Source organism: Ixodes scapularis, unplaced genomic scaffold (assembly GCF_016920785.2).
Source record: "Ixodes scapularis isolate PalLabHiFi unplaced genomic scaffold, ASM1692078v2 PGA_scaffold0__279_contigs__length_252992795, whole genome shotgun sequence".
Lineage (NCBI taxonomy): Eukaryota > Metazoa > Arthropoda > Arachnida > Ixodida > Ixodidae > Ixodes > Ixodes scapularis.
Window position 1 is genome coordinate 58,321,572 of NW_024609835.1, and position 21,445 is coordinate 58,343,016.

The 21,445-nt window shown below is 47.4% G+C and overlaps 1 protein-coding gene across 1 annotated transcript; it reads right to left on the bottom strand.

Moving 5' to 3' along the window:
- Positions 1 to 10,334: 10,334 nt before the first annotated feature.
- On the bottom strand, positions 10,335 to 11,694 carry LOC121836800 (the record flags this gene model as incomplete). The annotated part of the gene is made up of 2 exons (XM_042292010.1): positions 10,335 to 11,167; positions 11,346 to 11,694. Coding segments are annotated over 2 exons (1,182 nt in total), but the record flags the coding sequence as incomplete, so codon positions are not given.
- Positions 11,695 to 21,445: the final 9,751 nt, after the last annotated feature.

Consider the following 21,445-nt stretch of genomic DNA (forward strand, 5'->3'; position numbering starts at 1 on the left):
AGCTAGAATGCAAGACATTATTGATGATCTGTCAAAAAACAGCATACTAATTGATGAAAATCTACCGGTGCTTCAAAGCCTTGCCGGAGTGAACAAAGATCTCCTGATGCGTCAGGTTGCACAAAAAAAGGGTGTGCCTCGGCCAGTCCAGTACTCGCCTGAACTGCGAACATTTGCACTCACCCTGCATTTTTACTCGCCAAGAGCATACACTTACGTCCGGCAGGTCTTCGACACGTGCCTTCCACATCCACGAACCCTAGGCAAGTGGTACCAGAGTATAGATGGAGAAGCTGGATTCTCAAAGGAAGCTCTCGCTGCTCTGCAGATGAAGGTGGCACAGGACACGGCATCTGGGAAACCAACAGTTTGTGCTCTAATGGTTGATGAGATGGCTGTGAGACGCCATGTGGAATGGGATGGACAAACGTTTCATGGGTATGAGGACATGGGTGCGGGTATCAGTGACGATTCACTGCCTGTTGCCAAAGAGGCCTTTGTTGTCATGATTGTGGGGGTGAATGGTCAGTGGAAACTTCCTCTGGGATATTTTCTTGTGGATGGAATCGGAGGAGAGCAGCGAGCCAACCTTGTCAAACAAACCCTCACGTTGGCCCACGAGAATGGTGCCAAGGTTGTGTCTCTAACGTGTGATGGGGCTCCAGCCAATCTGACAATGTTGCGCAACTTGGGGTGCAACTTCAGTGTTGACCAATTAGCGACCACCATTCGGCACCCGGACACAAAGGAACCGGTTTTTGCTTTCTTAGACCCCTGCCACATGTTAAAATTGCTTAGAAATGCTCTTTCTGATAAGCATGCTTTTGTGGACAGAGATGGAGGCCTCATCCAATGGAAGTTTGTGGAAGATCTCCATGATATACAACAAAAAGAAGGAGTGCTCATTGCAAACAAGCTGAGAAAGTCCACCATTTATTGGAAAAATCAGCCAATGAAGGTGTCACTTGCTGCACAATTATTTAGCACATCAGTTGCCGATGCAAGTGCGGAATGCCGCAATCTCGGTATTCCCAGCTTATACCAGTCACGCCCAACAGAGCAGTTTATCAGGCATGTTAACAATGTCTTCGACATCCTGAATTCGCGACATGTCGGCCAGAAGCTGTGGAAGAAACCATTGTGCAAGGATAATATAGAAGAAGTCCGGTCCTATCTAGACAATGCTGCATCCTACTTATCGTCTGTACAAGAATGCGTTGATGGACTTCTGATGACTGAAACGAACAGAAAAACTGGATTCATTGGCTTCCTAGTATGCATTCGCAGCGTCCTTGACCTCTACAAGCATGTCGTTGAAGACACTTCACTGATGACATACCTTCCCATATACAAGTTCAGCCAAGACCATCTCGAACTTTTTTTTGGAGTGATGAGGTCTCACGGAAGGAGCAATGATAACCCAACAACAAGGCAGTTTGCTGCTGTCTTCAAGAGACTGATTGTGTTGAACGAGGTTAAAGAGCTCACATCAGGTAATTGTCTTCCACTTGAACAAATCAAGATCTTGCATGTCACAAGCGCAACAGATGTAAATTCTGTCGAAGTTCTGAACTGGACCACTGCTAGAAGAAGTCTAATTGAAGACGGTGAAGATGTGGGGCGTGGTGATGATGATCTTCTTGATCATGACTATCTTCCGGACCCAAGACATATCTCGGAACTGTCGCAGAGGGCCGTTGTGTATATAGCTGGCTTTGTAGTTCGGTTCCTCCTCCAAAAACTGAGGTGCACAGAATGTGTCGCCGCACTGACAGCAGCTCCTGGCACAGACCCAGCGCACTCACTTTTGCAGCGGAAGACAGCAGAAGACTTGCCTTGTCCATCTGCGGATGTCTTGGAAGTATGTCGAGAATGTGAGATCGGCCTCCGTGCCACTTTGAAACAATCTTCAACTGCATCAAGAAGTTTTGTGGAAAAGATGCTGAGTAATATTCTTAAACGCTTCATTGGCAAAGACATCTTTAGCTCTCTCAATGACCACATGCTTGAGAATGAACCCATGGAGAACCACGCCTATCATCTCATGCGGTCTTTTGCACAGAAGTACCTGGATATCAGACTGCGAAGTATAAGCATGGTGTCCACAGATGACCTACACCAGCAAAAAGTAAGGCAAAGGCACACCAAACTCACACAGTTCAAAGGCCAGTAGATATATGAGCCAGATTATGCATGTACGTACATATTCCAACATATACATAGTGTAAATATTTTGAACCGATTATCATGTCTTCCGTCAACCTAGTAATTATTGTGTTCGTCTGAAAGGGGTACCGTAACTATTTCATAAGTCATTATTGTGTTGCAAATCAAACAATGTTGTAAATAAGTGTTGTATATATTGTTTTAATTTTCGAAGTGATTCTAATGTAAATAAAAGACGTGAATTAAAACACTTCGAGACAAGTGAAGCTAGGCTTTACTCGCGGTAACAAGGTGAAGCTGTCTCAACAAGGTAAGTTAATATCTCACGAGCACAACAGGAGGGGTGTAGAGTTCACCATGATTCGTTTTCCTATGTTGGATCTTCCGAATTTTCGGGCGGACGCCTTGCATATCGCTAAATCATTTCTCACTGCCGAAGCCATCGCAGTGGCAGCGTCTGCTGCTCTTGTGCGCTTTCGCAGAAGGAAGGTTCTGCTTTTTTGGAAACAGCTCGGGAGAGAAAATTAGAGCGCACGGAAGGACCGCTGCCCAGGGCCGGCTCGCTGGAATGCAGCGTCTCAGCCGAGGCGGACGTAAAGCACTTTCAAGGTTGGAGCGCGCGAGCGCGTGAGACGCGATTCAAGACTGAGCGCTTTCTTGAGACAGTTTCTGCTGAGACGCTGCTTCGAGCGAGCCGGCCCATGTTCTAGCTCGACTTCCATTACAGAGCCTCCTGGAGGTTTACCAACAAGGTAGGTGCATTGCGAAGAAGTGCTTTAGTTCTGAAATTCCACATTTTAAGCTCTATCTATAGCGGTCGAGAAATACAAGGCCAAAGAACGACAAGCAGACGCTACAAATCCGGCAACCACCGTCTCCGCGCTCGCTGCCTACTCCGTAAATACAAGGAAAAAGAACGACAAGCCGACGCTACAAATCCGGCACCCACCATCTCCGCGCTCACTGCCTCATAAGAACGGCAAGCAGACGCTACAAGTCCGACACCCACCGCCTCCGCGCTCACTGCCTGCTCCGTTTATTGAACATACTACAGCTCACCATAATAGCGCCTCTCCTAAAACCTACCAGAAAAAGTCACGTGGCGGGGCCGACTCGTCCCGAGATGCCTACCGTTTCCGGAAAAAGTGTGAGGAGGGTAGGGGGGAGAGGCGGCTTCAGAAGAAGTTGCCTTGCCGAGGCTAGGCCCGTGACGTCATGCCATCCCCCTGCTTTACTTGGAGAGCGGCTCTTTTACTTCCTCTTCTTTCAATGCCAAAGACAAAACAACAACAACGGAATCGACGTGCACGCGCTGTTCCGCAGCAGCAAGCGCGGTACAAGGAGCGTGAGAGCGCTAACAGAGCGCTAACAAAGCGCTTCGGAAGCGCTAACGGAGCGCTTCTGAAGCTCTAACGGAGCGCTACATCACGCGCTAGGAAGCGCCACATGAGCGCTCCCTGGAGCGCTCACGTAGCGCTAACTTAGCGCTCCGCTGTATGTGTCAACCGGCCTTTATGTGCACTCAAAGGTAACCTCACCGACGTTTACGCATTTGGACTTCATCTAATTGGGTTTGACGCAGTAGCTGTAAAATCCGCGACCTCCTTACAAACCCACTTACAAGTAGAACTCGCTAACTATCCCGCCACCTCGGCGTGTAAGCAATTGGAGGAACAGTGGGGAGAAAATACAGCTTTCTTTATTTTAACTAGCCTTCGGTAACTCAAATTAGACCCTTAAAGAAGTTTTCATTAAACAAGATACGGAATATGAAAAACACTTCACCGAACGCAACGCCAGAAGGACGTAATAGGAGAAATATTAAAATAGAAGAGTTCGCTGCCTCACAAATATGTTAGCTTCTAAGTGCCTATACGAAACCAGATGCATTATTATCAAACTCCACAGCCTTTTCTTTTCTCATTCCGATAGAAGCAAGCTTCAAGAACTCGCGCGTTCTAGAAACGTGTTATGAAATGAGCACACAGCAGCATTTAGAATTTACGAGAGTGTAGAAAAATAAAATCCCGTGACGCGATTTTTTTTTTTTTTTTTTTTTTTGCACAGTTTTTTATTTCTTTTCCTTCCGTGCAAGCCGCGACCAGCGCAATACTGGTTCCTATGTCAAGATTCATGGATGCAGCGTTTATATTCCTAAGACTGAGTGGAGAAGAAAAATATGTAAGCGAGGTGTGTGTCAGTTGACGGCACTTAAAAAACAAATGGCATTGATAGCACATTCATTGTCAACAGCGCGTGGCCGAACCGTTTTGACATGAGCCGAAAAAATACCGGTTCGGTTCCGGTTTTCGGTTCGGTTCGGTTCCGGTTCGACACCCTGATATATATATATATATATATATCAACATGATCATTAAATATTCCGGAATATCCCTCCCCTGAAACGTAATATAACTTTTCACTATCTGGAATATGGAACAAAAAATCTTATTCATACTGGATATCATGTTTTCAATACATTTCTAGTTGTATTTCTTGCTCTATAATCCAAATAGCGAAAATTTATCTTAAATTTGGGGTAGGCATGTTTTTTTTTGTTTGTTTGTTTTTATAAAGAACGCTTTCACTATTTTAAAGTCATGTTTCCTGTCCTTGGGTGGTTATGTATGTGTACGAAGTTGTAAGGTCTGGAAACGAACTTCCTTTGGGGAATGGTAGGTGGTCAAGAGTGTCTTTTCCTGTCTCCCGGTAAGTCCCGTGTTGTGTGTCGCCTCCCTTCTGTCCAATAAAAGATCAGCCGCGTTTAAGACTTCTCTGTTTGTGTCATACTTTAGAAAACCCATCTCAGTTAAATTCACCACTTTTAACCAAAACCGGTTTTTTGTCACCCTCATATTTGTTTTTCGATAATGCAATCATTTGTATCTGAGGTACTGCCCTGGCTTGGCTCTGCCTGATGCATCTGGAGAGCTTTCTCGATCATGCCATCTTGAGGTAAGCCGAATACTTGCAACTTCGTTTTTCTTCGTGCATTCGACAGGAGAGAGTAACCTGCCACTAAGCCGTCAATTCAGGCTCGGACACTCGAGTGTCAACGACCTCATTCACAAAACCTGCACAGCGCTCTAGGAAGAGCTGAAGGAGGACTTCTTAAAGACTCCAAAGACCGAAGAGGAGTGGCAGGACGGGATCAACGGTTTTGCCCAGAAATGGTACTTCCCGAACTGTGCCGGCGCACTCGACGGCAAGCACGTTTGCATATGGAAGCCACCAAACTCTAGGTCTGTCTACTTAACTGCAAGTTTATCTACACCAACGTCAGTGCCCCGGTATCACAAGGAGACTCCGGCATCTGGCAGACAATACCTCTACAACGAGCTCTGGCAAGCAATAGGATCCATCTGCCAGAGCTGATGAAGGTGGCGAGCTCACCAGATAAGTTTCTGTCCCCCGTTTTTCTGGGCGATGGTGCATTTCCTATTCGAAAAAAATATCATGAAACCGTTTGGTGGCACGAACCTCACGGAAGAACTGCGGATATTGAGTTACGGGTAAGCTGTGGTGGTATGTCAGATAGATATTGTGGGAATTCCCCTTTGGGGGAGTACCGCTTAGAAACACAAAGAAGGTTCCTTGAGTCCGGATAAATACGTGTTTATTGACTTAAATGCCAACACGATTCGCTCTTAGACAATGAAAAGTCTGGGCGCTGGCTCAATTGCCAGTATCACCCGGTCGGTTTCCCGCGCTGCCGCATTAGACAGATTCACGGGAAGTCGGAGGCCCACAAAGAAAAACCGAGCTCCGTAGAGCCAGGGCTTCCGCCGACGAGAGCCCCTGGCCCACCTTCGGGGCCCGCTTATGTAGCCTCGGAGAATGGACGCGCCCGGGGAGGCCGCTAGCAGTCGCGTCCATTATAACTCTCAAGGGTGTGCCGACAGCGCATTCACCCAAATGGGCAAGGGAGAACCGACCCCTTCGGGGAATTCGGCCTCGTGGTTCCTTGTATCCGGGAGGCCGACGCCATTGGTGACGACGACTCCCACGGCCTGCTTGAAGCTAGGCCTAGATAGGGATAGAGGGAACCCCATGGTTCCCAGAAGGTGAATATATAGGTTCAACTTAAAAGTTTTTTACTCAATCAAACCAGTTTCACAAACACTTGGTGAATAAAAACACTACACGATGTACATTTTTCTATCAGTAGGCTTTGGAGTGAACACGTGCAAAACGCTTGGGAGAATATATCCTCACTTCGTTAAAATGTTACGAAAGGTACATGCAAGATTCGAAAGATTCTTATCAACCAGTCTACTCGTCTTCTCATGGATGCGGTGCACAATTTAGAGACTGGAAATCAAGATTGCTCGGCCTGCATTCAACTTCAACAAGAAACCTGCAGATTCTTTTGTAATCCACAAAGTCCTTTGGTAATTCCATTTCGACACATGGATCGATAGTCTGAATACAGAACAAGAACAACTCGTCTGTGAACTGCTTGTCAGCACTTTTCTGATTTTTCTACAGTAAGCCGAGATGGAAGATATTGGGACAATATATTGCGATCATCTGTACTGACTTGCCTCTCAGGCCACCTCCTCCAAATCCAACGACTCGAACGTTTGTAGGCTGGCAGGACGCTTTATTCTAACCAAAATGATACTTCCCATAAACGCCCACAGCCTGGTAAAGGCTAAGAACTCGGAAGATGCTTTGCCTTGAGTGCGAGCTGTGTGCCTTTGATAGTATTTCGTCGTATACAAAGTCCAAACTTGGGGAAGGCAGCGAGCGCATGCTGGAGGCAGACCATCTTGTGGGCTCTTACCCGGTCATTGATTATAGGGAGCAGAGGTTTAGACAAAAATAGTTGTTGCTACATGCCGTGAATGTCCAAAAAAGGCGTTCTTAATTTATAATTTTGCCTTTCCGTCGCTGGCAGTCTCTTGGTTTTGGTTAGAATAGGAAAGTCCGCTGCCTACAAATCTGCTTCTTATGCCCCTGTCAGTCGGGCACGTTAAATGACATTTAAAGGGGCCCTGCAAGGACTTTTTTACTGGTTTTTAATTTGCACCGAACTTGAGTGCACTGAACGTAGCACCTTAATGAAACTTTTTTTCTCGATTTTCGCTTTATTTTAAGAGTTATAGGCAACTTAAAATTACAAAAACAAGCAAAACATAACCCCCTTCATGACGTCCTTGGTTGCTTGAGTGGCTATGAACTAGAGGAGGGGTAGTGAGCTCAGCGAGCGGTCACGGCTGCCGCACTCCGTGTCGACGGCTCGAGAGGGCGCCACTAAAGCACGTTCTGGCTAGGCTGTATGGAGTGGGCAGCCAGGGCGGCCCGCATTGCATTTGCTGAGCGAATAAACACTAATTCAGCATGACACTTCATTGGCCACAAACGACAGCAAACGCGGGGTAAAGATCAGTTCAGAACGGGAGTCACTTCGCGCTGCCATACCGCCAGAAGGCTAAACAGCAAGCCGAAGCTGCTCACCGAAGGCCTCGGGAACGTCGGATCCTCAAGTCGGTATACGACCGCAGCGGCGTCGCGTACATCCAGGACCTTTCTATGCTCGCCGCTCGTTGGCACCTGATCCCACTACACCTTTGTAGTAAGCACCGCCTTTTCCACCGCTTGGTGGCGGGTATGTCGACGGGTCATTTATTGTTTCCGTACTTTTAAAACTGCATTTGTTTCTTTTCTCATCTAAAATAGTGAACAAACACTACTTTTATAAATATATGAAACGGTTCGGCGCCACTTATATTTTGTATTTCAACTAAAAAGAAGCTTTTAGCGCCTCTGGCCAGTAGTAAACCCATGACCAAAGACGTCACATATCGCGCGCTTTCGCAACCGCGGGTCGCCCCCGTTGGAGGAGGAGGTTTCTACGTCGTTCGGTTAAAATACGACGCACTGATATTTAGTTACTCTCCGTGCCCGCTGGCTTGCCCAAACCCCGAGGGACGTGGAAACCGCAAAAAAGGTAAAGGCTTATATATGGTTGCAGGGCTTGGCCAATCCGCGTGTTTAATACGCCACGCTCCGTGTGCACGCGCCACGTGCAGAACCAGGATCGCGAGCTGATTCGGTGAGCGGTGAATGACATTCGATTAAAATGAAATTTACTTTCCCGTCTGACAGCAGTATTAGTCTTGATGACTCGCTCGATACTTGCGTGTTCCTTTCCAGGTTGTCTGGAGCTAGACGCGTTGTTGAGAACACATTTGGAATCCTGGCCAACGATTTCAGGTGTTTGCTGACAGTCATAGATGCCATTCCCGAAATGGCCGCTGCCAGCGTCAATGCTGCATGTGTCTTGCACAACTTTCCCAGCAACGACGTGCTGCCCCACCAAGCATCGAGGGCAGGTGCAGAGAATTAACGCCGAGGTCGACCTTCGTTTTTCAGCTTCCCTGCATCGCGTGGACGTGCAGCACATTTGGCGCTGCAGTGCGAGATGACATGTGTAGTTTTTTCAATGGCAGGGGTGCTGTGTCGTGGCAGCGAGAGGCCGCCTATGTTGACTTAGACAAACACTGCACACGCAGACTCAAGAAAGGAGTGCAGACAAAAAAAAAAGCAAGTAAACAGTTAACTTCTTCTTTTGTTCGTCCAGATATTTTTTTATTACACTGAATATTTCAGCCTGGCGGCGGACCAACTTTAATGTTTTCATTGGTCCCATAAGTGCTGCAACAGCCTTCGCAAAATGTGCTGAAGCATCATCTGCGTCGGGCGGCTGTTGTACAGCATCTGCTATTTTTTCGAGGGCAGCTGTTCTCGCAGCCCAATCGTAAGCTGAGGGCTGCGAGCTTCGAGTTTTCCTTGACATGCTACTACTGCTGGCCGTACTCACAGCGGCAGGGGACGGCCGTGGCAACTCCTCGATAATGGCGTTCGGGTCGGCATCCTGGTCTGCGCTTTGCTAAGCGTTTTACTGTAATTAAAAGGTGCATGCAAATTAATTTTATCCGTGCATAAAGCGAGTTATTGCAGCCTTAACGGACTTCAAGAAGGTTGACCTGCTCTGTCCCGCAGAGAAGGAAACAAACACCAGTAATATCAGAACAATTTAATTTACACGATCTCCAAGAACTAACTGCATTTTTATGTTTAAGCAGGTGCTTTATATTGTCTTCATTCATATAAGAGTACGGTACCTCATGACAGTCTGAAATGCCCTCCATGTTCCCAATATACTTGAGCAAAGTATTCGGTGTTCCTGCTTGCATCTCTAGGTTTATGTGCTCGTTTCGTGAATAAACAAGTGCTGCTGTTATTCACACTGACCATATGTAAAGTGCTTATGTGTGCACAGAGTGGCTAAAAAAATCATAAAGGCTTGTAAACATGGAGAAAACGCAATAAAGCTTGTATCTATGCTGCAAAGGCTAAATTTTTCATTTACAGCGGAGATATCGGTCACCGCTTCACGCAGTCCAACTTTCCGCTGTCAATACTTGGACGCAAAAAAATTACTTAGATCGATGCTGCACATCTTGCATTAATGTTTGAGTTGTCACTATGGTGGTGTAACCATGACAAGTTTATTGTGCTAATTAAGAAAAGCAGGACAAGATCATGCCCCTCTTTCCACTTCAACGAGTGAACACGAAACAGGAGGCGAGTCGCTCCTTGCCTCCTCTCCAGCTTTCTCTTGCTAAAGTGGAAAGAGTGGGAGGAGCTCGTTCAGCTTTTCTTAACCTCAAAAGGCTATAGTCACTTAAAACAAGAGAGAGAAGGGTTTATTAAGGAAGGACAGAGAGGTTAACCTGAACGTAGGTTCTGGTTGGCTACTCTGTACTGGGGAGAAGGGGAAGGGGGAAGAAAAGGTATGACGATGAGGAAGAAAGATGAGGTGAAGTTGTCAATGAGGGTGAGCAATGGTAAAAATGTTCAAAATCTCACAGGCATTTTTAAGCACCCTACAAAGTGTCTGATAATGCAGTGTTCGTGAGGAACATTACCAAGGCCTTCGTGGCCTTCATGAATTGGCCAGTTGTGTCCCAGGCACCAAGTACTTTTGATGAGCAGAAAGGCCTCGAGTCCAACGCCATTAATGTCTGTTCCAGCACCTGTCGATCCTCGTTGAATTTATCGCATTCACACAGGATATGTTGAATTGTCCCTTCAACTTCGCAGCTTGGACAGTTCGCGGAATCTCTCCTTTGAATGCGATAAAGGAACTGCGGTGTATATGCCACACCAAGCCTTAGTCGGTGCAGGACCGCCTCTAGCTGTCTTGAAAGCCCAGATGGAACGCGGAATGCAAGTTGGGGATCAAGGGAGTATAGCCTGGGATGGTGGTAATGTGGATTCATCCAGTAGTTTTGTGAAATTCCTTTTGCCACGTCTTGAACCAGAATTTTCGTGTCACACCTGGAGTAGGGTATGCAAATTTTCTTGCCGTTACTGGTTGATTTTGCTACACTATCTGCTGCCTCATTGCCGGCGACACCACAATGACCTGGTATCCACTGAAGAGTTATGTGATGACCCTGCTGGAGGGCCCGGTGGCAGGTGCAGAAGATTTGGTATGCCAGAAAGTCGTACGCATTATTTTTCATAGAAGACTGGATTATTTGTAGCGCTGATCTTGAGTCACTGAAGATGGTCCAGCACTGGGGTGCTTGACATAGGATGTACCTTGCTGCTTCTCGTATGGCCGCTAACTCAGATGCCGTTGATGTCGTTTTGTGTCCTATTTCAAAACTGGAGGAATTACTGTGGGCGGGTATTACAATCCCAGCTCCAGCTCGTTCTCCAGAAGAGGACCCGTCGGTGTATACATGCTTCGTCGAGCCGTGTGTTTCATTTATGACCCTTAATGCCAGTTGTTTCAGTACAGGCAGTGGTATTGATGACTTCTTATGAATGCCTTTGATGTACGGCACTACTTCTGGAGTCAAGAATGTCCATGGCGGTATGCTCTTAATAGATGGTCGATTGAAATTATTTAGAGTAGTATTATGCTTTCTTATCGTTCTGGAGAAGCTGGACTTTCGTCTGTTTGTAGGTAACGTTGCTAGCCCTACCGAAAAATCCGGTATAACTTTTCACTATCCGGATTATGGAACCGGAAATTTGTTACTGGAAACCCGAAATCCAGATTGCAGACAAAGGGATAATTTGTAAAAACCTAAATTCCAGATAGATGATAGATTCCAGATAAATGTCCGGTTTCATAATCCGGATAGCGAAAAGTTAACCGGATTTTTCGGTAGGGAAGTGATGGCGAGAATGTTGTGTAAGGTGCCTCATGTGCAACCGCAGTGTCTCTTGTATCATGTATGCTTCAATTGGAAATCTGCGAGCCTCCGCAATTGTCCCGGGCGTGGAAGCAGAGCGGGGTAGCCCTAAACAGGTTCGCAGAGCTTGCGCTTGGATGCTTTGGAGGGCTCGTATATTGGTAATGCAGGTGTTGTTGATAACCGGTAAGGTGTACCTCAGAAGTCCGAGGAACAAGGCTTCGAACAGTCGCTGTAGGCAACCAACAGTTGCGTCCCATGTTGTGCCACTGATGAATCGCATGAAATGCACTATGGATGTCAGCTTCATTTTCAGTCGGGATAGATGAGGCGTCCACGTTAAGCCTCGATCCAGAGTTATTCCTCGAAACGTATGCTTCCGGACGTACGGAATTTTTTTCTCCACAGATAGTAATAGGGTATCTGTCCATTAACTTGCGGAAAAACGTAATCGCAGCTGATTTGGAAGTTGATATTTGAAGTCCACGTTCGATGAGATACTTATGGGTAACTTTCAGAGCGCTTTGGAGTCTCGCCCGTATCTGAGGGCGTGTGACACCGGTCGCCCAGATACGAATGTCATCAGCATAAACAGATGCATGTACCGTGGTTGGTAATTCGCGGATCAGATTTATAAAAACCATATTAAACAAAATCGGGCTTAATACCCCGCCTTGTGGTACGCCTTTTGTGAGGATGTGAGAACTTGTATTTCCGTCGCACGTTGACATATATATAGATCTTCCTGTGAGGTAGCTCTCTAACCAGGAGAACATGCGGCCACCAATTCCAAGTTCCTCTACCGCATTTAGAACGGCCTCGTAAGTCACATTGTCGTATGCGCCCATGACATCAAGGAAGACGGCTGTAGTTATTCGTCGTTCCTTCTTGTTCTGTTCTACAAAGGTGACGAGGTCTACGAAGTTGTCCAAAGAACTTCGTCCACGTCGAAATCCAGACATTACGTCCGGATACTGATCGGTATTTTCTAGGCACCATTCAAGGCGATAATTTACCATTTCCTACATTAGCTTCCCAATGCAATGATATGTCGTAAGGCGACTTTCCTGGTTTGAGAATGGGTATGATACGCCCCTTCTTCCATACTGATGGTACCTGACCCGTTTCCCATGAATTGTTGAACAAATCAAGAAGCTGTTTTTGACCTCGTGGGCCTAGGTTGGCAAGGGCGCTATACGTAACGTCGTCGGGTCCCGGAGTCGAGGTCCGCTTCACTGTAGCCAAAGCTGCCTGGAGTTCATCTGACTGAAAGGGAAAATTCATTCTGTCGTCGGACGATGGTGGCGCGATTGCTTGCATGGGACCAAACGATAAATTAGAGCCCGCCGGCTGTTGGGTGAGACGGCTGCAGAAGCTCTCGGCGACCTCCATCTCAGTAACGTTTAGGCGCAGAGATTAAGCACGGAACGAATATCGTTGCTGTTGAGGTGCCCGTTGTCCACGCGCCATACGCCAGACTCCCGTAAGAGGTTTCCTTGGATCTAACTTTGAGCAATTCGTCCTCCATTTCACCCTTCCTAGTTTCTGTAGGTATCGACCTATTTTTTTCTGCGTGCGGCGAGATTCACGTAGATCCTGCATATCTTTGGTCCTTCGGTACCGTCTTTCCGAGCGACGACGCTTAGCCCACGTAGATGTTCATATTCCCCATCGATTGCAGTCCGGGTCGCAGGAAGATTGTTGCTTCTGGTTTCACTTTTGGCAGCAACAGCAACAGCAGCACTGAAGTCTTGAAGGTTAGTAGAAGACTCGCGGAAAGACTCCATTGATGTTTGGTAGGCTTGCCAAATTGTACGACGAATAGTGTGGCGAATTTTTCGGCTTGAAAATCCCTTCAGGATGGTGTAAGTTGGGATATGGTCACTGCCGCGTGTTTCGATATCAGTAAACTATAAGCTATAAGGCACCAGTTATTGAGAGACGAACGTTAGGTCGAGGCAGCTACTGTACGTAGTGCCGCGTAGGTATGTGGGACTGCTATCGTTCAATATGTTTAAGCTGTATAAGTTGTGGGATTCCCCTTTGTTGGGGGTACCACTTAGAAACACAGAAGGTTCCTTGGGTCCGGATAAAGACGTGTTTATTTGACTTAGATGCCACACGCTTGCCCGAAGGCCAACAATGTTGGAGATGACGGCGCTGTCTCTTTTGAGAGGATCACCAGTCGGAGTCCGCGCTGCCGCTATTGACAGTATCACAGAGGGGGAGGATCAGATAAGGGTATGAAGGCTCCGTCGAGCAGAGCCTCCCCCAGCGAGAGTCCCGCCCGTTGGATTAGGGCCGTCTTATATAGCCTGCGGGAATGGACGCGCCCGGGGTGGGTCGGATGTAGGTGGCTCCCCGGAGGGGCGGACGCGTCCAAGTCATGATCCCGAGGGGTGTGCCTTAGGCAAATCACCCGAGAAGGACGAGGGAAAGCCGCCCACCAGGGAATACGGCTTCGCCCTCGCATCCGGGACGCGCCCCCACGTGGCGACGTCCCACGGCCTGCCAGAGCTAGGCCTAGATAGGGATGCGGGGAACACCGTGGTTCCCACAAAGTTCAAAGAGCCTAAAAGTTTTCTGCCTCGATTGTTTATATGAGTACCTCCCCAAATGGAATGATGAGCGTTGAAATCGCCTGACAGGATGTAAGGGCGAGCGCAGTTGTTCATTACAACTTCAAAGTGCGCGCCATCAAATTTTGCACATGGTGATATGTAGGCCGCTATAACTGAAAAGGAGCGATTGCCGTTTCTTGCTGTGGCAGATACGTATTCATTGTCTGCATGGGGTGTAATGAGATGATTGACATATGTAAGGTCTTTGCGTATAGCGAGCATAACTCGACTGGGTCCATTTGACCGCAGGGATGTGAAAATCTCGTACCCTGAGAGCCTAAAATCTTTTGGAAGGTTTGGTTCACAAATTACAATTATAGGGAAGTGATGATGATGTGTGAATTGTCGAAAATCCGACATGTTTGACTGGAGTCCTCTTGCATTCCATTGGAATAGTGTTGAGTCACTAATTAGTTCTTCAATGGAGGCAGTGCACATCTTAGTGCGCTGCAGTCGTTGATATGTCCATATTCTAGCTTATTAAATTAATTAAAATTGGGAAAAAATATCCTATGCTTGCAGAGCAAGGTGAGCCACTGGGGACGTGCACTGGGTGAGATACTGTCGTATGCGACTTTCTGCAAAGATTATAATGGTTGACCAGATCATAGATGTTGCTTCTGGCGAAGAAGGAGGGTCTTTTTCAGTTCTTGACTCTTGTTTTCTTGATAACGTTCCTACCAGCGCGTCTTTGTAAGGTTCTCGTTGAGGTATTTGCCACCGGCCTTGAGTATGCTTTCGGGAGTCAGGAACATCAGTCGAGCGTCTTTGTTGAGACGAGGCTTTGTCCTTCATAGAAGTATTTGTCGTCTGTTGCTCATTGTAGCCAGTGGAGTCGGTGTTCGACTTTGTATTCTTATGGATTCGCGCGTCTCGTTGAGAATCTAGTAGGCCAGGTCTGTTTTGTTCAAGAGCACTGTCGACCGTGTCCTGGGCAGGATGAGCGGGTGATGTGCTCCCAGCTACTTGTCTTTGGTGACGTATTTCCAACTCATGTTTCCATTTTGCACATTGATGCGATGTCGCTTCGTGTTCTTTACCACAGTTACAGCACCGAACTGTCGTTGTATCAGCGTCACAGTCATTTCGCTGGTGTGGTCCGGCGCAACGTGAACACATTGGAGATTTACGGCAAGTGGACCTAACGTGCCCAAAATGACAGCATTGATGGCATTGAATTGGCTTTTCCAAAAATGGCTCTACCTTGTGACGTACTAGACCAAGGAGAACGTACTCAGGAAGTCTTGACGACGAGACAGTTATGGCTACTGTGGTGGACGTACCCATTCGACGAACCGATGTAACAGATGCTTTGTTGTTGGCCTTTAGCTGTGCATGAATTTCGGCACTGTCGATGTTGGTATCGACTCCTCTGATGACTCTAGTTGCCTGGGCTTGGGAACGGGGCTCAAAGGGTCTGACAGAGACACCCAACAGAGAGGTCACCTTCAGGACAGATGACAGGCCGTCACTATTTCGTATATCGACAGATATCAAGTTGAGCCAGTAGTTCGGTCTGATCTGAATTATGGAGCCGGGCGCTTTCGACTCAAGCAGCTCTGACAGTCTTAGTTGGTTTAATTTGGTGATCACTTTCGTTTGATCTACTGGCATAAAGATGACAGTAAGAGACGATTTCTTTGAGTCCACAGATATGATCGTACTGCTGCTCGAGGATAGTGACTTGGCCTCATGACACCGTTTCTTTGCTTTCTTGTATTTCACAAAAGTGAAACCTTCGTCATCTGTGGTAGAGCCATTTTCTGTGTCAGTAAAATTAGGATATTGTTGTCCGGGGGTCAGGGTGTCGATACACATTTCAGTTTCAGGCGTCAAAGATCCGTCCTCGTTAGTGTACTTGCCATTCAGTAACGCAGGTGGCTGAGATAGAGCTTGGAGTGTCGCAGGTGAAAGGACCAAGCCGCTGACGGATGCCATTTGGTGACCAGGGGGCGGTTGACCCCCGTCCCCCGTGGCCATGGCGTCGTTCAGGTCGATGGTGGGTGACCTCACTACCGGCAGGTTCAATTTAAGAATAGTTATCTAACTAAATATTGGAGAGCGATGAGAATGTGCTTCGGCGTGGGAACACTTCGTCGTCTTTTTTCCACTTAAAACAAGGATCTACACCAATGATTGCACTGTATCGCAATGACCACTGGTGCCATACATAAGGCAGCTACAAAATTTACCACCTCTGGCTCTGCCACCTCAATAGCATCGCTGAAGGTCCTCGTCCCTATCGGGTTGGCAGCATCTAGGAAGTTCAGGCAACGGAAGAACTTCCATTTGCCCTTGTATGAATCGTTGGAAGCTTGGCCGCTCTTCAATGACACCAGTTTTTTTTTTTTTTTTTTTTTTTTTTTTTTCCGCAAAACGGTTTTCTTATTTGGGAGGTGTTGCGCCGCGGCGCGGTGGAATGCGGCATCTCATAGAAAACAAAGCCATAGTGCTGAAAGAAATGTCATAATCAGCGAAGGCTAATGCTGGGAACAGATTAGACACGAGGATTGCGTCAACGTTCAGCTCAAACTTGATTCGAAGCTGAGCTCTGAAGCAGCGCTCTTTTCCAATTTGTTTCCAGCGTTGGCCTAAAAATGTCAACACTACGGTCTTATCGTCTAGGAGGTGTGGAATGCGGGTGCAGTGGCGTCACTAGGATCAGCGGCACCTGGGTCTGTAGCCCGCCCCGAGACCTCCCCCCCCCCCCCCCTCCTCTCGTGGCCCGCTGCGATCCCCCCCCCCCCCCCCCCCTTTCACTGCCTAGCTGCACCCCCCTCAGCGTTGCATCCGGGCGGTTCGCCTTTGTGACGCCACTGTGCGCGCGTGCACAGTGGTTGCCGCTCTGCTGTCGCCGATTTTTCTTCGCCCTGGGTTTCCGTAGTATCGGTGCGTTGGCTATGATGGGTTTGTATAGTTAAAACGATGGATCCGGTTTCCTTCACGAGTGATAAAGATGCGGTTTCTTTCACGAGTGGTATGGATGTGGTTCTTTCCACGAGTGATACGGATGACCGTATCCAAGGGCGTCGACGTACTGTGACGTAAAGAAAAGGGGTGACAAAAATACAGGAAGGTCTATTGGTGCATTCTTAGAGAATCCGTTAGCATGACCCTCGGGAGATGCCACACGCGTTCCCCTTTGGGAAACGCTAACACAGGACCCTTAACGAGGACAAAAAGAGGCAGAAAAAATAGACGAAGCAAAAGAGAAAGCCAAAAAAAAAAAGGTGAAGGGGTGAGCGTCAGCGTTTCCCAAAGGGGGACGTTTGTGGCATTTCCAATGGTCATGATAACGCATTTCCTAAGAATCCGCTAATGGATCATCTAGTAATTTTTTTGTATGACCAGAGTGTCAGGACCGTCATACAAGGAAAACGACATGCCTCAGACGGTGTCTGCAGACAGTTTTTTGTGTGAAGCCTGCGGCCGCGGCTTTAGGCATGACCAGAAAACTCCCGTTGTCCCGCCTTGCGTCACGTGACGGACAGGAGAGATACCAACTTGAGACATGCAGAGGCTGTTGCCGGGTGCCACTACAACGACGACGCTCGCGAGGCTCGTAAAGCAGACGGACGGCGGCAATGGGACAGCTGGTGGATTTTCCGCCGCGTCCCCCGTTTTGGGACATGTGTACGCAGGTGTGACTAATTCCTGGAAAGCCAGGCCGCCCTATGCGCTCCGGTCTGGGCGTCGCGGGCTTTCCTGCGCCGGGGTGACCCACATCGTGTGCACTATTGCTTCCTGCTGACTGAGCAGACCCCAAGGTTGGCGTCATCCTGTCAGAAGGTGCGGACGTCCCGTCTGAGGGGCTATCCTCTCTTTATTTTTATTGTCTTTCTTTGCAAATGTAATAAAGAAGTTTCGTCGTGTTCGGGGAAACACTGGAACTTACATCCTTTCCATGTAATCGCGGTGGAAGCTAGCACTTCGGCAAGCGCAACTCAAAGTTTTACGGCGATATCGGCATCCAGATGCTTCGCCGCCTCCCACTTGGTGTCATTCTAGTATCTTCACGACGTCCCAGCGCATCCGGTTTCCATTGCGTGTTTCCAGATGTACACGAAATGTTCGATGTTGTGTTTTAAGTACACGATAAAGCATCCATTCGTGTTTTTTTTTTTTATGAAAATAGATAAAAATACAAATTGGGTTGTGTGTATATGTACTCTGTTTATACAGCCTAGAACTTGGTCTGCCTCAAAAGGCGACGACTCTCCCAGCTGTAGGAGAGAAATTTAGTCAATGCAGTACAACCAGTAGCCTGGGGTCTTTAACGTGCATCACGCAGTAGTGATACACGACCGCACGCCTGGACGATGCTCATCCAAATGGAACCGGACAGGGGCGTGGATCCAACCCAGGATCCCTGGGTTCTGCACCGAGAGCTTTCGCTCCACGTTCCCCGAGGTGGTGTACGCTAGCGCACTCGGCCACCGTTCCCCCCAAATACACAATCCGTGGTTGGATCCATACCTTAAATGCTATAGTCTTGGGTCCTATAACAAAATGCACTTTTGAATGCGACAGACAACATGAGCATACAATTAAATCAAAATGACAAGATAATAAGTAATTATATATTTCACTTTACAAAAGTATCTAGTCTCGACTTCTGTCTTGAGATTGGAGCAAATCACTTGTTGCGGTATCAGTACAGCCTGGGGGGACACCGTCAGCCTTCTTTTTCGTCGTGCTTAAAAGGTTGCAGTACAGTCTGGTCTTAGCTCTATTTGTTCCGCCTAAAGCCCCTTGATGTGTTTGTGTCTCAAGCAGTGTCGAATGCGCCAACGAGTCCCATGCCTCGTGCGGCCCTTGGAAGCAAATAGCGGGGCAGCATTGAAATGAGCCGCCTTTGGAAGCGATTGGCAGCGGACGATTCGCCTGTGGCAAGTGTCTCACTCTTTCCACAACAATGGTTCTTGGTACTGGCACGCATCTGGCGTTTGAGTGCGTTGGTCTGCGCTGCGTCGAGAAACGGAAGCGAGTGACCGGCACATCTGTGCTTCGTATAAAGCGTGGAATCTAATTCAAGCAGTAGCTTGGCACGCGACAGAAGAAGCAGGGATGTCCTGTTTTTTTTTTTTTTTGTAGCCGCAACGCAGTAAAGCACATTCAAACGCAAATGTGCGTAGGGGCCTTAACAAACGCGAAGCCTGCATTTTAACAACGGGCTTTTGTTTCACTTACTAATACGTTAAATGCTAATATTTCGTTCAATACGGAGTCCTCTTCTACTTTTACAATGTCCTTAATCTCAAGAGTAGTGTACGATAACCAACATTTTAATGAGCATTCACCAATCAACAAAATGCAGCCGGCAGTTTTCCTCTGAAATTGTTGGCAAGCTCCCAAACTTAATTTCTGCTTCCACCGCTTAGCAAAACGCTCGTCACCTCGCGGCCGCAAAAGTACGTCAACCCCCTTACCGGTAATATATCTTTTACTTCGTTCCAGCTGGGTCTAGGGGAGCTCGTCACAAGCCGAGTTGTCACAGGCCAACGGGCAGTGTCGGCGGTAACGGGTTAACGTTAACGAATTACTCTTTCCCGTAAAGTGGTAACGTACTCGCTACATTTTCAAAACTGTAACGTGTAACGTACTTACAACACTTATTTCGTCTAACGTGTCACGTAGTTACGTTACTCGCTGCATATTCTTCCCAAAACTTAAAAAAATGGCACTTAAATATTTGTTTTGTGTTTCTAGGCGCCAAGAAAAAGGTCCCAAGTTTTGTTTGAACGTTGAGCCGTCGAGGTTGGATATTGTGTCCTGCATCCACTGTATAGCTGTGAGGGTTCCAATGGACGCGAGGCAAGGTTTCGTAGACCAATCAATTAAGGCTGTTTCAAGGTTAGTTGGTCCTGGGAATAGACCTGAAAAAAGAGATTTCAAAGCTGTTAAGGAGCTTAAGAAAGAGTTACAAGTGGGTAAACTTTCAGTGCTACAGACTGACAAAACCGGGAAGTTTGCGATTTTGCCAGAGCCCGAGTTTCGACAGAAATCAAGAGCAGCGATTGCGGGGTTGTTCCAGCCTGTCAAGGTTAACCTCAGACAGATAAAAATGAATGTGCTGGCAATTCTGAATGAGTGTGAGATGGAGAAAGTGGCGAAAAAGGTTGGAGAGGTCACAAAGGACTCGTCTTCTATCAATTTTTTTCTAAAAGACCACAAGCCTATGTTGCCGCTTAGGGTAGTTGTCAACGAGAATGGAACTTGGCAAAAGGTTGTGTCGACTTTTCTCCAAGGTTGTCTGTCGACAATCGAGTTGAACAGTCCTGTTGGTCTCAGAAAGTCGGAAGAGCTTGTGAGCTGTTTGGCGCCTTTCCACCAGCAGAAGTGCGAAGTCATGTCACTAGACATTAAAGACTTGTATTACTCCCTCCATCAACCTTTGCTTCTCTCGAGATTAAGGGACTTGTTGGAGGAAAACTTAGTTCGGTTCCAGTCACAGTCCGGGATAGACGTAGGAAGTTTTCTTAACTTAACGGAATTATATCTAAACTCCACAGCTGTAGAATTTGAGGGGGGCAAATACGCTCAAAAGAAAGGGGTCTGTATAGGTTCATCGTTGGCACCGGCTTTGTCCGAGATTTATTTGGCTTCTTTGGATTCGGCCTTGGGACAAATCGTACAATCATTTTCAACAGGGTCAGTGTTGATCAGGAGATACGTTGATGATATTTTGATATGTTCGGTTGAGAAGGGAGCACTGCCTGAGATCAAAGATTTCATAGTACAAGCAGCGCCTGAGTTGTCCTTTAGCACTGAGGAGCCTGTTGAAGGTGAGCTGCAGTTTTTAGATCTTAGGTTGGACACGGTGGACGGGTTGTGCTGGGAATATGGAAAAGTAGCGGCAAAACCTTTGTTGCCCTACAAAAGTTGCTATTCAAAATTGGTTAAAAGAGGGGTGGTCATGTCTCTGCTAGACAACGCTTTGAAAAAATCTTGTCGGCACAAAGTACATAAAGCTGTTATAAGACAATTAGAACGCATTAAGGAGGCAGGGTATAAGAGTAGCCTTGTGGAGGGTGTCGCAAGGAAGTGTGTGGTGAGACTCAGAGGAGAAGTGAGGAAAGAAATTGAGAAACCAGAGAGGGTAGTGTGCATTCCTTTTTTCCATAAGTTTTCGCACAACTTGTTGGCGGTTGCTGGGAGATTCAAGATAAAGGTGGTCTTCTCTCCCGACTTTAAGTTGAACAGGCTTACGCCGTTCGTGGGAGGGGCGCGAGGTTGTCAGAAACGGCACAGAGAAGCTGCCGTTGATTGCCAGGTTGGTGTAGTGTACGATATTCCAATGGCCTGCGGTTTCACCTACGTGGGGCAGACAAAAAGGTGCTTGAATGAGAGACTGCTTGAACACATGAGGGCAGTTAGGATCGGGTCTTCAAACTCTGAGATTGCTAAACACGTACAGGAGTGCAATAATTGTCTGCCGGA